General features: G+C 34.5%; 2 protein-coding genes across 3 annotated transcripts; both read right to left on the reverse strand.

The window, feature by feature from the left end:
* Positions 1-770: 770 nt before the first annotated feature.
* LOC135850073 (alpha-tocopherol transfer protein-like) lies at positions 771-11,684 on the reverse strand. 2 transcript variants are annotated; one of them, XM_065370783.1, is made up of 8 exons: positions 11,433-11,684; positions 11,121-11,353; positions 10,916-11,007; positions 10,344-10,494; positions 2,633-2,829; positions 1,931-2,041; positions 1,382-1,523; positions 771-989 (listed from the first exon to the last, which is right to left on the reverse strand). In XM_065370783.1, the coding sequence occupies exons 2-8, from the start codon at positions 11,227-11,229 to the stop codon at positions 955-957; spliced, it is 837 nt and encodes a 278-aa protein (XP_065226855.1). In that variant the 5' UTR covers positions 11,230-11,353; positions 11,433-11,684; the 3' UTR covers positions 771-954. The 2 variants fall into 2 exon arrangements, with proteins under 2 accessions (XP_065226855.1, XP_065226856.1); XM_065370784.1 differs by lacking the exon at positions 11,433-11,684 and having other exon boundaries at positions 11,121-11,422.
* Positions 11,685-11,821: 137 nt separating this feature from the next.
* Positions 11,822-14,468, reverse strand: LOC135834317 (battenin-like). Its single transcript, XM_065348172.1, has 6 exons — positions 14,290-14,468; positions 14,059-14,202; positions 13,599-13,815; positions 13,306-13,455; positions 12,203-12,343; positions 11,822-11,989 (listed from the first exon to the last, which is right to left on the reverse strand). The coding sequence occupies exons 1-6, from the start codon at positions 14,466-14,468 to the stop codon at positions 11,867-11,869; spliced, it is 954 nt and encodes a 317-aa protein (XP_065204244.1). The 3' UTR covers positions 11,822-11,866.
* Between the last annotated feature and the right edge of the window lie 2,879 nt (positions 14,469-17,347).

Here is a 17,347-nt window from a genome sequence, read left to right on the forward strand (position 1 = left end):
TAATTTGAGAAGGCTTGATATCAAATCGGTTGTACCAATATCAGAAATTATTTATGCTGAGCATTGGGATGTCCACAAACTTGAAACAATATTCGACGACGTGGCCAGAAATACCGAAGAAAATTATACCATTGAGAATCGTTACGTGGAAATATTTGGAATTTGTTAATACAAAAAAAAAACTAGCATCTCCACGACCTTAAATTACTAAAGATGAACATGTATAACATACTCGTATAACATATTGATCAACGTTTATTTGTAGGTGTGAAATTGATTTGGACAGTTTTTATGACATCTTTTGTAAATGTAGAATTTCCAAAATACAGCTAAAGGCTCCAGAACGACTTGAAACCACTTCTAATCAATTCTACGTGATCTGCTAGAGCTGCCAAAATTGCCCAAAACGGTTTTAAATCGTTTCCAAATTCACATTTTTGACCCAAATTTGATTTTTTTAAATTCCCCATGTAATTTTGGTTGTTCAAGAATTTTTCTGTTGGTCAAAATATTCGTACCTCAACCTCCCTTGTGAGTAAAATCAATTTGAAAAATTTTCAAAAATCAAATTTTTGAAAAAAAACTGAAAGCATTGAAAATATAGGTAAAGAAAATTGCGAAGCTGAAAATTTTTTATCTATAATGTGGGTTTATTTTTTCCAAGAGACTTTGTTTTCGAGATATTTGGAGCTAAACTAAGAAGGTTCAATTTCTTTGAATGACATGATTGAACGATTTTTTTGCCTTCTGAAAAAAGAGGAAGAAGTGGAAAATCGATGCAAATTATATTTTCGTAATCAGATGAACATAGGCTAAGTACTAAGTAGGTACATTTATTCATAATGTTTGCTTGCTGGAGAAAATTTGTCATCGTCGTGTATTGGAACCATTAACTATAATTAGAATTATTGTATAATTCTGCATTTGTATTGTCTTGATGCCTGCGAGTATTAATTACGAATCCATTTTGTATCCATATTCTTCCATTTCTGTAAAATAATGAATAAGTGAGGGTCAACACAAGCAGGTATTATTGGTGAACTAAATTATCAACTATCAAATTATCGTTTGAAAAATAAGAAAGAAGAACATGAAAAAATTGTAAAAACTCTTTGAAGCATTCTATAAATCATTGGAAATCATAACAATTTTTTCGAGCAATGATTTTTTTGAAAAAATGTCTATAAACGTATTTTTTTACTTCGTGAAAAGCATGTTTTTACTTGTACTAAAAACATCAGCTCAGCAAGATGGATACCTCGTAAATTGATATTCAACTTGTAACTGGATTTCATTTTAAGACCCTAGTCCTACTTTTAAAAATTGAATTAGGCTGTCGTATTTTTTTTTTATTAGGTTTCAACATTTTTTGCCATTTTACCTTTAAACATGCTTTCTTTGGATAAAAGCCGATTTTTCCAAGCAGACGTATCGAGTATCTGATTACCTCCGTATTCTACTGGTAAAAGATCCTTATTGAAATTTTCATAGAGTGATGTCATGTTAGCTCCATGAAAATGGATCTGCGACAAAATTGGATTATTGTAGATAGGTAAAGATATTCGTAGTGAACAAATATTTTTAAAAAAACGAACAAACAAAGAAACGAATTACATACGTAAATATTCTGGATATGTTGTTTTTGCATAAAAAATAAACATATAAGTGATTGATTTTTTTTTCATTGTATTGGGCAAAACAATAATTATGAATAAATGTGGCAAGAATTTTAAAAAAATAAATTTATTCAACAATCAATTTTTGAGCTGAGCATAAAGTACCCATTCTGTTGATCTTCTCCGCAAGATTTTCCGTTCGTGCGTTGGTTTAATTTTTCGCAACCGAAGCGGCGAATCTTTCTTACAATATTTTAAAAAATAATGCGTATCTTGCCCTCGCGCTAGGACAACGAAGGTTTTCATATATTTACCCGTTTTTTCAATTTTCTCTTCATGAATGGTTTTATGGTGGCGAAAATCGCATCAAAATAAATCGGTTGGTTAATAACGTGAAAGGCGCAGAAACGCAAAGGAAACGATTCCTAAAACGAAAGAAAAAGTTGATGGGCAAAAAAATGTAGGTAGGTACGCTGAAAAATCTCTCGGAAAAACGTGTTGAAACATAAACAAAAATTATTAGCTAATTAAGATTAAAATTAAAAGACGCGCTCCTGAAACGAAGGATGGGATGGGACGCTTTTAAAGACGTACTTGGTAAATTTATTGCTCACCTATTGGTTTCGTTATAAATTTACTTTAACGTTTTTAATTACCGGGGCTTACTTCGTTCTTGCTTCTCTTCCTTCCAATGTGTTTCGGTTTCCTATCATCGCGTCTCGGCAAACTGGCGAAATTTTATACCTCACGCAAATTGAAATATCGCCCGAAATTAAATTAAGGTGACAGAATTACGTGGTAAATTGAATATTTGTATTTTTATACGAAAGCTTACTTTGTCTGCGGCGAAGTACGCGCGCCGCACTGTTTAGTTAATTGGCCGAATCGATTTTCAAATGTTTGGAAACATTTTTTAATGAGTTGCGAGAGAGTTTTTGGAAGTGTTTTGATAGCGTAAGTGGGCACTTCTTATGATTTATGGTCTTGGCTTAAGCATTTGTATGCATATTTCTTACTTGAATTAGATTTATAGACCATTTGGCGATGTAAGGTGAGAGTAATTTCAAGTGCTGTTTGACAGTGAATCCGTTCAAGTCGATTAGAGCTGTCATTCCTGCAATTTGAGTCTCAGGTTCCAACGATAGGATCTCCAATGCTATTAAATTTGTTTTGAATATGTCTTCGACGGTGATCGCTGTCATATCACAGTTTTCTATTGACAAAAATTAGTAATTGATGAATGCGTGTTTATTGATAGAAGTTGATTACCTAAGTTGACATTTTACCAACTTCTAGATGGCATAAAAACCAACTAAATACATTTACCTATGTAGATAAATTAACAGACTATAAATAACCATAATGTAGATGAGAATTTGCAACTATTTAGAACTGCTTAAAAATACCTACCCAACTAACTACTTGAGTGAAATTTGTCCACAAAAAATGAAAAATTTGCTACATGAAACGTTAAATTTCATGATTTTGACTTGATTGAAATTTTCCAAAAAATTTGAAAAATTGACGACGCGCGACGGGGGTTTGATTTATTTTGCTTAAAAAACATTTGAAAGTGATGGTATGTTGTGATATTTTTGATTTAGGACATTTAATGGATATAATTAGGAATTGAATGGAGGTACTTTGGATGCTCACATCTCTGTTGGAAAAGCAAAATGAGAAAATATGGCTACATACCTACCCTCGATTTCATAGATAAAATATCAGTATTGGTGACAAAAAATTGGAAGAATTTTGAAAATTCACGTAGAAATCCCTGCCTAAAGTTTAGATGGGAGCGGGTCATGGGACATACGCACACCTAAATTTGATTTGATTAGTGATTACAGGCAGTTTTATGAAAGAATGATGACAATAACGAACAAATCGGCTTCCTATTTCAACCATTGTCGAATTAGAACACTCTGCTAGAGTATACCCTTAACTTCTGGTAAAAAGGACGTAGCTTGATTTTTCACTATTGATTTTGATTCTCCAAGTTTGACACCATTCATTTATTGCATTTAAGTTGTTTTGTAATTTGTCCATTGCAACATCTGGATCAAAATCTTGTTTGGTAATTGCAGTGTCATCAGCAAATGTCACCATTGTGACGTAGCTTATCAAAGAAATGTCACATTGGGCTCAATACGCTTCCTTGTGGTACTCTTGCTCGGATTTTTCTGAAGTTAGAGAAAGCATCGCCGTATTTGACTCTGAATTTTCTATCACTTAGATAGTGAGCCAGAAGATTGTATAGTAATGTCTGAATGGTTTTCAAGTTTCATTAAGGACCAGCATGCCAAGCTTGCCTTAGCTGATAGTGATAGGTCTGTACAAGAGGTTTCATGTTCTGATTTTCTTGGTTTATGGATGAGAATAACTTGCACATACTTCCATTGGTTGGAATAGAATCCCGACATAAGTATGTTGTTAAAAATTTGTGTGATATACCAAATTAGTTGAGGTGGAAATTCTTTGATGATTTTTTTGTCGATTTTGTGGTATCCACCCGTATAACAATTGCCAACATCGACATTTACATCGACTATGTTTTTTTCCAACATAATGATGGAAAAGTGACAATAAGTTATTTAATAGGAATCTTCTGTCTGTAAATTATTTCTGACACTTCGACATGCTATCTCGACATGTAAGTAGATGTAAATTTTGAGCATGTTGATGTCGCACCTCGGGAGTTATAAGGTCACATCTCAAAAAAAATTGATTTTGATGTTTTTGCATTTTTGGGGTTTGCATGACCCCCTGCAACCAAAAATAACACTTTGAGTCGGGTATGCTGCTTAGATCGTGTAAAAAATGCAAAGGGCCTAACTCAAAATTTCTACAACATTGCAAGTTGTTTGGAGTTGTAAGGTCACATCTCAAAAAACTCCTCTTTCTTTGAGTAAAATTTGCACATACAAAGTGTCAGAAACCAGTTTCGATAGTGTTGAACGTTTTTAAGATGTAAAATAATCACAAGGAGTGTATTTTTTGTAGGTTTGTTCCAAAACAAAAAATTTTTAAAATAGAACATTTTTCAGAAAAATTAATTTGCATATATATTAAAATTTTAGTTTTTTGGGAAAAACTCAAAAACTAAGCCTCTAGAAAAAAACTAACGGCATTATGTCGATTGGAAATTTAATTCTCTACAATTTTGTTATCATGAAAATTTTTTTGGACGCTTTTTTTCGCCTCCAGATCACTTTTTATGAAAGGTTATAACTCAAAACTTTTTCCAAACATTGAAATATTTCCTCTTTAGGATTTTATTTTTCAAAGTGTTCTTATGCTAAATGAAGGTAGGATACCCAATCTTCAAAATGACATGCTATTCATTCCTCACAATTGATTATAAGTTGATGAAAATAATGAATCAAGTTTTAAAAAAAAAGAAAATCACTCTCCTGTAAAATTTCACTTTTTTGAGATGTGACCTTATAACTCCCGAGGTGCGATGTAATGTACATCTACAACTGGTGATTTCTTGTTTTTAATTTGTTTAACAATTTGTCTAACTTCATCAATTGTGATTTTTGGTATTTGAGTTTGTTACATTCTGTAGCAGATACATTAATTGAGGAGGTGGATAGCAGAACGCAATAACTCCAAAATTACGAAAATTGAGTTAGATATCTATCCTTATGTAAAATTCAACGGGGAATCCATTCCCGGGGTCAGATTTTGTCCATCAGTTGAATATCATAGCGCAATCGAGAAAAACAAGTCTGATTTTAGAGCTAAATGCATTAAAAATGAGATTTTGTTTGCAAAACGCAATAACTCCACTACTTTTTATACATTTCAGTTGCGCAGATGTGGTAACACTGTTTTTTTTCATCGGGTAGATACTGAAACTCATTGGGTAGGAGTTACTAAAAAAAATTGTGCTTTCGTTCCCACTCTCTGAATGCTATATCACAGACAGGAATTGTTTGAATTTCGCATTCCAGTTTTGTATTGAAAATTTTCGATTAAACATACTTTTTTTCTATAATTTTTCAATTTCTTCAAATAAAAAATACGTTTTTTTTTGCAGAAAAACACCCAAAAAAAAAATTTGCGTTCAAAACGCAATAACTTTTTTTTCTTTTCCTCTCTGTGCTTACCCAGGTGACCAAAATTTTGAAATTGAGTGGAAATTTTATTTATCGCACCCTTCCCTTTCATTTGACACCAATTTTGGAACTCGACCCCCCACCCTTCCCCTCCTGACCATTTTTCCTAATTTCCCAAAAAAAAACAAAAATGGAGTTATTGCGTTCTGCTATCCACCTCCTCAATTGGTGGAGATGTACATACAATATGGTGGATGAGGTTTGAATTGTTTTTCAAGGTTGTCAGCAAAGATTTCTGCTTTTTCAGATGCACTGCATGCCCATTCACTGTTTTCTTGTCTTTGAGGTTGTATTGACAGGGTGTCTTGTCTACAGCACGAAAAAAGTACGAATTTACAAAAAAGGTACAAAATTTGAAAATGACCAAAAAAAGTACAAAAAACTGCTCAAAATGTACAAAATTTACAAAATTTGTACGAAATTTTGAAAAGATTTAAATGTTAATTTACTGACAAAATTACCATAATGTGTCCTCAAAATTTCATTTTTTTCAAAAGCTTTTGCCCTCGCTTCGCTCGGGCTAAATTATTGTTTTCTGCATTTTCTCAAATTATTCATTGTGTTTGGAAAGTAGCTAGTTTTAAACAAACTTTTTAAAATGTCATTGTGGAAAAACTGGATTTTTCACATTTAAATTACTACTGTTTCGCTTCTTAAAACTACAAATTTAGAAAAGCTTTTGCCCAATTTGGTGCTTTTTTCCCGCTTACAATTTCAAAAAACCATTGATAAAATTGAAAAAAATTGAGATAAGAAACACAGAATTTCTTACATTAAAATTGATATTGTTCTGCTTTTCGAACGACAATTTTCTAAAGCTTTTGCCCTCGCTTAGCTTGGGATTGTTTTCTTTTCTTTTTCAAAATTGAAATTCTTTTTAAAAAATCGTCAACAAAGTATTCAATTTTTAAAGTTTCAAAGTAAAAAATGAAATTCTCGCATACCTACTTCCCGAAATACAATTTTTCAATAGTTTTCGCCTTCACTCGGACCTGTTCTCTGACTTTTTTAAAATCAAAATTAACATCCTAAAAACATCTTTCCAATTCTAAAATTTTATAAACCAAAAAACGAACTCCTTGCATTAAAAAACATTGTTTTTTTATATGTAGTTCTCTGGAAATACCAATTTTCCAAAGTTTTATTGCCCTCGCCTCGCTCGGGCCCTTCCTCTTTTTTTTCAAAGTCTCGTTTTCAAGTCTTTTGAAATCAAATTTTCAAAAACTTTCGCTCTTGCTTCGCTCGGGCCAATTTTTTTTTCTTTTAAAACTGGAGAAAAATCACTTTTGGGCTCCCAAAAATTCAGAAAATGAACATTTTTGTAAGTCTTATTAAATATGATATCAATCAGCAAAATGGGCAGTTTTTCCCTACTTCTGTTTACAAATTTTCAGTCTAACCCCCTCCCCCTCTCAAAAACCTCTATAGGCCAAATTTTATGCATTCGTTCTAGGCTCGCATCGGCTCTCGACGACCCAGACCACACTGCTCAGAACGTTGAAATTTCGATTTTTGTAGCTGAAATGACATGATACACCCCCTCCCTCCATTGTACTTACAAAGTATAGGTAACTATTGAAAAATATAGTGTACTAAAAAAGTACGATAAAAGTACGAAAAAGGTACCTACGAAATTTTGTTTTTTGGATTTAGTAGACACCCTGATTGATTGTTTTGGTCTTTTTAGGTGTTTTGTATCTTGAACATGAATAAATAATAAAATGGTGTTATTTTTCTGGTCCGACCCCTCCCAACTGTGCAGTGCTCCCTCCATTCGAAACACTGCTTACAAAATTGAAATAGATTATGTGATTTCTGATTGAATGGTACCTATTTTTTCAATTCAAACTCTGCTGTGCCCCCTCACTCCTATAGTGCCTCCTGTGGTACCATCACTAATGAATGAGGGCTCAGAAGGGGTCGAATTAACCAATCAGGAATTTCCACGTGAAGATGGAAGATGAGACCAAACTTGTTCATAAATCAAGACAACAAAATTGTGACAATAATACATTATTGTTTCGTTCAAAAAAAAAAAGAGGACCAATATTACGAGTAGGTTCTTACCATAAATTCGAGGTAACCCAACTTGTAAAAGACGTTGAATTTTTTTTTGTAAAAATGAGCAATTTTGTAAATTAACTTCCCTTCACATTCTCGTTAACGAATTGCGAAAGTAATTACTAAGATGAACTAAAACCGATAACACCTAATTAATCTGTTGTTCATCTTCCGTATGGTCCTCTCCTCCTCCTCTGTTCCCTTCATCACCGGTATCGAAAACAGTTCTCGAAAGGCTTTTACGTCAAACGAAGAAAATTACGAGAAATTTGATCTTTTCGGGACTCTCGTCAGCTATATGCGCCCGTAAGTCGTAGCTTAGATATTATAATTACAGCGAGTTTAATTTTTCATTGTGATCGTTAAGAAAAGACAATGAAGGAAAGGACCGACATTACCGGCGATGTGATGAACGAAACATATTATACGTTGAGTCCATATTAAGAAGATTGCTTCTCGTTGGCATGGGCTCGAGCCGAGCGCGCGCCGCGAATGCGCCGAATACCGACGAACGTACTACCTACGAGTACGAGTGATGGAATAATTACCATTTGTAGGAAAAGCGGCAGATATTTATTCTGAAATTTGCTGGCACGAACGAATGGTGAAATTCCGAGCATTTAAACATGTAGGTATACGTTGTGTGTATGAAATATTTGCATGAGAGTTACATTTTGTAATACGCCAAGACGTGACATTAAATTGGATTAAAATTGTATGAGGGTTCGTCCGCGCGGCATGGCAGACGACGAAAGAACAAAAATGAGGATATGTAGGCTACGTGTACTTTTTTTTTTTTTGGAGATGAGGGTGTAGACGTAGAGTGTACGAGTATTGTATGTATACTTGTATATAGGTATTCGTTTATACTTCCTTACGTATTTAATAAGGATATTCTACCTACGTAGATAAGGTACATTTGCAGGTGCACTGCCTAAAATCGTCGTATTTTGCTCGTAATGGAAGGTAAACATGCAGTAGCTTCTCGTAGAACTAGGTAATAGGTATGATATACGATGATATAATCTTATAATACGGCTGCTCGATTAAATAAATAATTTCGCTTGTAAAAGAGCTAGGTCTGAAATGTAAGTAGGTATATTCGAAGCATAAAGAGTCGAGCTGCAAAGATGATGGCTGCAGCAGTAGAGGAGGAAACCATATTCGGAATCTTTGTTGCAATTAATCCATCTCACCCTCTTCAAAGGTCACTCAATGTCTACAGCTCTCAGCATTTCCTCCATACTTCAGGTCCAATCCCAGAATTTATCAAAAATATGAACAACCTACAAATTGACCTAAAAAACCTAATACATCAACCAATATCTTATCCCCCTTGGTCTCTCAAACCTATACAGATGGAATTCTACTTAAGAAACTACCCAAAACATGATCACTCCCCATTATTAATCAAGAGTCATTATTTAGAACTGTTATCAAACTATACTAAATATAACTTATGCTTCACAGATGGTTCAAAAATTACTAATATTCATACTGGTTATGCTTACTCAATTAATGACAAAGTTCTCAGTTTCAAAATTCACAACTGCGCCTCAATTTTTACTGCTGAACTCACTGCCATAAAACATTGCCTAATAGATATAATTTCCATTCAATCAGAAAATAAAAAATTCTTAATCCAAAGCGACTCACTAAGTTCACTGCTATCCATTCAAAACATTTTTTCTGACCACCCCATAGTCCAAGACATACATAAGTCCCTTTTTAACCTCCAATATTATGATTACTCAATTAGCTTCATGTATGTTCCCAGCCACATAGGTATCACTGGAAACGAAACTGTTGATAGATTAGCAAAAACAGCCGCTACCCCCTCCCCTCTTACCACTCTCACTCCTGATGACATTAAATCTCTAATCACTCACAATACATTTACTAACTGGCAGAACTTTTGGTCACAACAAACTTCAAACAAACTCTTCCAACATAAAAAAACTACTCTCCCCTGGAAAAATCTAGGCCACCTGAACAGAAAAGAAGAAATCCTGATTACCAGACTAAGAATAGGCCACACAAAAATTACTCATAACCACTTATACCAAAAAGAACCAAAACCCTCATGCCAATTTTGCAGAAACGAACCCATATCCATCCAACACATACTTTTCAACTGTCCCCAACTAAAACAAAACAGACTTACACTACAGATAAAAGAAAACCCACCTACTATCCCTGACGATCCCTCAGAAATACAAAAATTCATCTCCCTAGTAGAAAACATCGGCCTCACAAACCAAATCTAACCCCCCCCCCTTACGGGTGTAATAATCTTGTAATTATAAACACCCAAAAAAAAAAAAAAAAAAAAAAAAAAAAATCGTAATACGTTTGAATTTTTTAATTAAATATTTGATAGCGGATCTCGAGCGTGTCTGTGTGAGCGAAAAGCCAGAGCTAAAGCTGTAAGCCGAATCTTATTGCTGCGATGGTAAAATACGAGTATATACCCTACGAGTGTAGGAATAGGAAAGCGGTGTGCTTTGGCTTTGTCGTTGTCGTCGACGAATCAGCGACTTACTTAATCGAAAAACGTAGATTTTCGAACCGTTCGCGTCTCGTTCGTTTAAAACAGCTTGAGCTCCCATATCCAATAATTTCGAGTGTTTTGATGGTAGTAAATCCGAAAATAGAGCTGGATTATTTTTCCGCACAGTGAAGTATTGTTTGAGCTAAAAGAAGAGGAGAAAATGATTAGATGTGCGGTCGTGCGAATTGCAATTAGCTGTAGTGGGATTTGATTTGAATATTGGGAATGAGTGGATTTTTTTTTTCGTGTGTGGACAAAATTTTGAGTGGCGTGTTCGGATTTTGGTTTTGAACGATTTGTTATACATATTGGTGGTTTTAGAATTATTTTGAGGGGACCATTTGATTGATGTGGAATTAGGGGTGTTCGAAAGTATTAAGATTCCCACTCTTGTAAGTGTAAGGTCTGCTGGACTAAAGGTTAATGGTCCCACTTTATAATTCTTCCCCACAATCAGATCAATTTTAAAAAAATAAGAAAAACAAACCAACCCAATTATCGTTAGGTAAATGAAAATAATTCGTAGGTATAGGTAAGTAGGTATAATAAAATTTCGAAATTACCAACTGAAAAGCGCGATCCGTGTCGAATTTCCTGGCTCTTAAAAATTTCAGCAGAAATTGCGTATCCGTTTTGCAACGTAGATTCGGCTCATCTGGCATTTAAAATAATGAGTTATTTTAGTCGGGTGCGCTTAAGGCGGTCGTCGACGAGGACGACGAATGAAAAAGGAAACGGCGCCGCGTTAAAACACTGAAGAATATTTACTCTGTATTAATTTCCGTAATTTGGCTATTCCATCTTGTAAATTTTCCGACGTTTCGTTCAACTCTAAAAATGCTTTTTCTCTCAAAGCGAAAGGTAACTCGGGTTCCATTGTTCGGAAACTCGGGCGCGATCTTCTTTCATTACCGTAATGAACGTTCAATCATCGTATACTTAGTTGTGTAGTACAAAGTATAGCGCTTGTGGATATATGAAAAAGCTCGCGAATAATTTAACTGAAATTTTTAATGCTAAAATTGAACGTTTTTTTTCTGTTGGTTATTTTTTTTGAAATGTGAAAAATTTTCTACTTACCTGGATTCTGCGATGTTGATGCGATTTTTTTGCGAACGTATCTAAAGTTGAGGTGGATTGTGCTGTGTTTGTGGAATAATTGGCATTGAACAAACGCATCGAAGCATTACCATGTTTGATTAGATCTCTTTCTGTTAATGAGACTGACATTTATCTTCGATCGTTATTGTTGACTGTGTGCCCAGGGACGAAAGTAAGAGAGTTGGGGGGGGGGGGGTGTTGAGTTTTGAAAAAGTCGACAAGTATTGATAGTTGGCCAATTTTGACGAAGTCGATCAAATTTTGAACATTTTTATCTGCCTGCAATGTTATGGTTCAAAAAAATTGGACGAATTTTCGAGATGAATAAATAAACCACATTATTTATACTTGATAAATTTTATATTACATTGACAATATAAAAATGAAAAATAATAATCGAAGTCCATGGGAAACTAAAACGATAATTTACAAATTGCATCGTGTAGTGGTATAGCCGAAAATCCGGAAGATGTGATACCTAAGCCGTCTGAAACTGAAGTAATTCCTGTAACAGTTTCTCTATCTTCTGGACGGACCTGAAAAATTATAACAAATATAATTCATTAGTACATATGTACTTACTTGAGAAAGTAAAATGATATCTTATTAAGTTGGTATTTTTCAGGTGATATGAACTCGCCTACGAGTAGATGTCATTCTTGCTTTCGCGTTCATAAATAATTATAGGTAGGTAGCTAAAAAGTCACAGCTAAAACTAAATTACGTACAGGTGAAGTCATGAATCTCACCTCTTTTTGAATATTATGGAAAGTATTCACGTACGTTAATCCTGCAACCATTCCTTCCCATAATATAATTATCAGCACTATAATAACACTCGGTGTAAATTTATAGATGGCTTCCAAACCAAAATAAATCAAATTTATCCCCTGCAAATGCAATAATCATGCATGTTAAAAATTTTTGGTTGAAAAGTGCAGCTCTTCTTATGTCCTGCAGTATGTATGGACGGAGAGAAAGAACCCTCGTATCTTGGATTTTGATGAAAATTAGCAAGGAAGTTTATTTCGAGTAGCTGCCCAGAAAAATTAGAAGCCCTACAGCCGTTCAGGCAATTGAACCACGGGTCCTTAAAGTGAAGTCATTTTTGAAAAAAATCTTGGTTTTTGCCATTAGTGTTCCACCATTGAAAATTCCTTTCACGAAAACTTCAGTGGGCCAAAGTAGATATCCCAATACCACATTTTTTACGATCATTTCGATCAAACTGCCCAAATTCACTTTTTTTGCCTGAATAACTTTGTCCTGCACTCAGGTGACCTTATTAAAATGACCGAAAGATATGAATATTGGAAATTTTATCAAAACGATCGCGAAAAAATTGTTTATCAGAATACTTTGACTTACTGAATACGAATCCTACGTTGATTTTGAAAAAAAAAATTTTCAATGGTGAAAAGCGTTTATAAAATTTTGCAATCCGCCAATTTTCACAGTTGATTGGTTGAGGGCTGAAAGTGGTCTTGAATGCTGAATTCAATAGGTCAGGAAGGTTTAGAAACTCGAATTTCTACTTTTTATGTATAAGTGACCGAGGTACTGTACGTGGTTGTACTAATGTACATACATATATACCACCCAAAAGAGGCAAAAAGCACGATTTTTTAAGAATTGGCCCTTCTTTGAGAACCTCTGGCTCGGACCCTTGATGGGATAGGGAGCTCAAAATTTTTCTAGGTAGTCTCTCACTCAAAGTAAACTTCCTCACTCCTCACCAATTTTCGTCAAATTCCAGGAAATTTTTTTTTCAATCCGCCCCAATGATAAGAAGAGGTACGTATCCTCGTATTTATTAATTATGTTACTGGTGTAAAGTTGAAAAGATAATTACCTGAATTACTGCCAGTGTCCATAATTTATCTATTTGTATTACGCTAATAGATGATCGAGAAATAAACACTCCAATTTGATAGAATACTTGGAACCAGCGATACTGAGTTTTCGGGTCGATAAATGCATTCTGTAATAGGCACAGTTCGAACTGGAAAAACGAAATAATACTAAATTGAATTAATTTTTTTCATGTTGTAAGGTTTTAATAAGTATAATAATAATTAACGCTTGGACCCTCAAACAGCTAACGAAGTTCAAGATAGGAAGGTGCTAGGTTTAGGTATGACTTACCAAGCCCTGATTAATCACGTATTCGAAATAATACACGAGGGTTAATGGCAATATATATGGTAAAGATCGTGGAATGGCATTTATCTTGTATCGCAATGAATGGCGGCTAATTGTTTTTGGAGTGTTACTGGTACTAGGAGCGGCAGCGTCGGCGACTGGTGCACTTTCTTCAGGATCTATTGATGTATTCAAGGGGTTCTCAAGAATGAGCCAGAAGCTGTGAGGAAAAGGTTATCTATGATGAGAATTAACAGAGTCATTTTTTAAAAAACAAAAAAACTTGCGAAAAATTGTCGAGTAGGTATTGCAAGAGTAAATGTTTGCACCCTTTTCTAATCAGAACTCCTGAAAAATAATATTTAAAAAAAATGGATTTGATTTTATAATAAAATCAAAACCCTAGGTAATAATTGAGGTGCTATGGTTTTCAAATTTCACATTTCGAATTTATAGTACATACCTGATGGCCATCGTTAATGGAACGACCAACAAGAGAAATAAAGTCGTCCTAGGCGTCAAGCCTGCCATCATTAGGCCAGCATATGTCAACGAGCCAAAAAATCCAGCACCTCCGGTTCCAGAAGACCAGCCACTCAAAACCGATCTGTAAAAATATTGAAATTGTCACGTTAAATTGTACCTCATCGTATGTTTTCGTTGGTATAATTACTAATAATTTCGTGATATTTACTTGTCTTTGAAATATACTGTAAACGAAATAAACGAAGTTTCGCCCAAACCGGATGAAAATGCTGTACATATAACTCCCAAGACAGCTACGAGGAGAGAGTCCGATAAAGCAACCAATATCAAACCAAGTGCTGACGAAATCACCACCAATATGGTTCGAATGCTAGAAAAGAGTTGCATGTTCCAATTATTTTATTCAAACGAAATAGTATATCGGGTTTGTTCTTCACTTTGGTCAGACGACCCCTTCAATTAGCTTGCATAAGTAGCTGAACCCTTCGGAGCTCGTCTTTTGTGAGGAGGCTCTAGCTCATAACTGAAAAATATGAAAAAATCGACTTTTTTCTGGCTGAAGTGAAGGAGAGGAGTTGAAAAGTCGATTCTCCGAGGCCTATCCAGGATAGCCTCTGAATATATTCATGCTCAATTTCAGCATTCTAAGTGAACTTGGGAAATTTGAGACATGACAAGATTTTTTCGAGGCCACAGAAACCAGAACTCGAATCGATTTTGAGTCTGATCCGATCAAAATTTCTCTTTCATTGGTGTGTGATGAAACTTAAATGAGTTCCTTTCAATAATTGACCATTACCTTGGACAAATTTGGTTGAACTGACTCGTGATAGAGGTGTTTCCAAAGCTGAATTGAAATAGAACTCGAAATGAAATACTTCAGATATGCATAAAATCTATGAAAATTAAACTTTTAAAGTTCTGAAATTTTGAACAAATTTTACCTACGCGTGGTTATCAATCCCAGAATTTTGATATAAGTAGTGTACGAGCTTGATTTTTTATTTTTATTGTAAGGAAAATCAGACCAAAACAATAAACATAAGTATACCTACTTCATCCAGAGTGGCAGAAATGGTGCGATTATCTTAATCAATAAACCAGGTATTATGTCCGCCAATAAAATAACACCTGTTGATAACTGATTGCAGTGGCGGTCAGGATTGAAGGATGTATCAATCGTTGTTTCTGTTTTGCCATTATGCTGAGGGGAAAAAAAATTGAGAAAATGGTGAATTAGAATTTTTTTTTCCATACATCCATCCAGTTTCGAAGACTTCTACGTGTTTAAATAAGTAAGTAATTTTTTCTATCATTTTTTTAACAAAATTAATACACATTTAGTTTGAGCATAAATACTGTACCATTGAATTAACTTCGAATGAAACCATTAATCCGTGACATTTATTCAGTTCATATTTTTTCTAAATTACGTATTTAGAAATGAGACTTGCGGGTATACCTAAATAAAATATATATACCTACCCTTGTGAGCATATCATGAGCAGCACTCAACATAACAACGTAACCATAGTTGTTACAAAGTCCCAAAAGCCAATAAGCCAATGCACATCGTTTCATAGTTGTGAATTTCGAGGAAAACAAGTAAAAGTAACGGATCACAATATTTTGACTGACGAAACAATTTCACACGTGTAGGTAGATACTCCGATTTCGGCGGCACCGACACAACGTTTGAACACTTTTTGCCAGTTCATGTACTTACCTAATACGAAGTCTGGTCTGTTCGAAAAGTGTATCAGACTTAATTTTTTAAAGCGCAAACAAATGAAGAGGTAGGAGACATGTTTAAGCACAGATGTGCACAGATATGATACAGGAATCGTATCACGATACTGAGAAATTAAATGACACATTTTTTTGATAATTTGGATACCTATTTCATTTATAAAGAATATTTCGAGTTAAGACGTCGCGTCGGGTAGAGTTTTTTTTTCAATTTTTCAACTCAGAGTTGATTCTTTGTTTGATTGATTTCAAAAATGAGTTGGAAAGACCGTCGAATCGGTGGTATTTTCTTTTTCAGAAGGAGTCTATAGTTGAATTCCCTTCAACTCTACATATTGCTAAAGCAAGTAGGTACTCGACCCCTTTGAAGCCCCAACGTAGGTAATTCAGCGAATCGATTTGATTTTAAAAATTCTCGTGCGTAAAGTTGAACTAAAAAATTATCAAGTTGTGATATTTGATGGGAGGGAGAGTCGGAGAGTCTGAGCCATCGCTCACCGTGGGAATTATGGATTCTCTCAATTTCCTTACAATGTGGTTAGGCAGGTACCTATTTTGATTCCCAAAGCCAAATTTAAAGATACATATTGAAATAAACGAAAGGTCGTGAGAATTTTTCCAATCACCTCCTCCTTAAATTTTTTGAAGACTCGCGAAGGAAAAATTAAGCACAATATTTAATTTCCATATTTTGACCAACTTCGGCGAGCTCACAAGAGCTTCACATTTTTCTGTTGAGAGTCGCTGTTGCGCTTATTGGGGTTTCTTAACCTGATTTTTAAATATTCTGAATAAGATTACTTGCATGTTGATGCATATTTTAGTGTACATTCGTGATGTAAATGCTTGTTTTTGCATATTTGTTTTATATTTCAAACGTATTTATTCAGAATACGCTCTCATGAGTATTGTTGGAAATTGAATGCTATTTGCGGATCATCTCATTACTTTCGCACCCCCCCCCCTTAGTTATCTTAGTCTAGCGGTACATAATTGTCACTTCATCGGTGGAAGGCGGCGCGGCGAGCAAGTTAATTTTATGCTTTATTTTACGCTTCTGAGTATGGAAGTTTTGGGAAAAACTGAAAAAAAAAATCCCTAAAATTGCGTAAAGTTCTATGTACGCCACCATTTTGAGGACACCTTTGACATGTGTCAGGAAAAAAATGCGTTTTTTTTAGGAAAATATAAAATCTCTCAGAATGTATGCTTGGGTTGGTACAATTCATGGGAATCTTCTATTTTAGATCAAATTCCAGATTGCATGTTGAATAGTCCTACTATACTGCTTTAAGTTAGACTTCTTTGCTTGCCAAAACAGGGTGTCTAACGGTCATGAAAGTTATACCTACCTAAGTCTTGAAAAAGTCATGAATTTTCCTCGAAACACGCTTGAAAATTTTTCAATAAGCCCATAAAATGAACACACAAATTCTTGAAAAATTTTCCCCTTTCTTTGTGACCCGTCAGTTTTTTATTGTTTTTGTTCATACATGATATAAAGTAATAAAATGGCC

This window comes from Planococcus citri, chromosome 1 (genome assembly GCF_950023065.1).
Source record: "Planococcus citri chromosome 1, ihPlaCitr1.1, whole genome shotgun sequence".
NCBI lineage: Eukaryota > Metazoa > Arthropoda > Insecta > Hemiptera > Pseudococcidae > Planococcus > Planococcus citri.

Excerpts from the sequence above, each read along its gene's own strand:
- LOC135850073 (XM_065370783.1), bottom strand. The coding sequence starts at position 11,229 with ATGGAACCCGAGTTACCTTTCGCTTTGAGAGAAAAAGCATTTTTAGAG. Across the intron at positions 2,042-2,632 it reads GGTCTATAAATCTAATTCAA|GAATCGTTTCCTTTGCGTTT; the intron begins GTAAGAAATATG and ends CTTTCGTTTTAG. Across the intron at positions 1,524-1,930 it reads AGAGAAAATTGAAAAAACGG|ATCCATTTTCATGGAGCTAA; the intron begins GTAAATATATGA and ends ATTTTGTCGCAG.
- LOC135834317 (XM_065348172.1), bottom strand. The coding sequence starts at position 14,468 with ATGCAACTCTTTTCTAGCATTCGAACCATATTGGTGGTGATTTCGTCA. Across the intron at positions 14,203-14,289 it reads ACAGTATATTTCAAAGACAA|ATCGGTTTTGAGTGGCTGGT; the intron begins GTAAATATCACG and ends ATATTTTTACAG. Across the intron at positions 13,456-13,598 it reads ACGTGATTAATCAGGGCTTG|TTCGAACTGTGCCTATTACA; the intron begins GTAAGTCATACC and ends TCGTTTTTCCAG.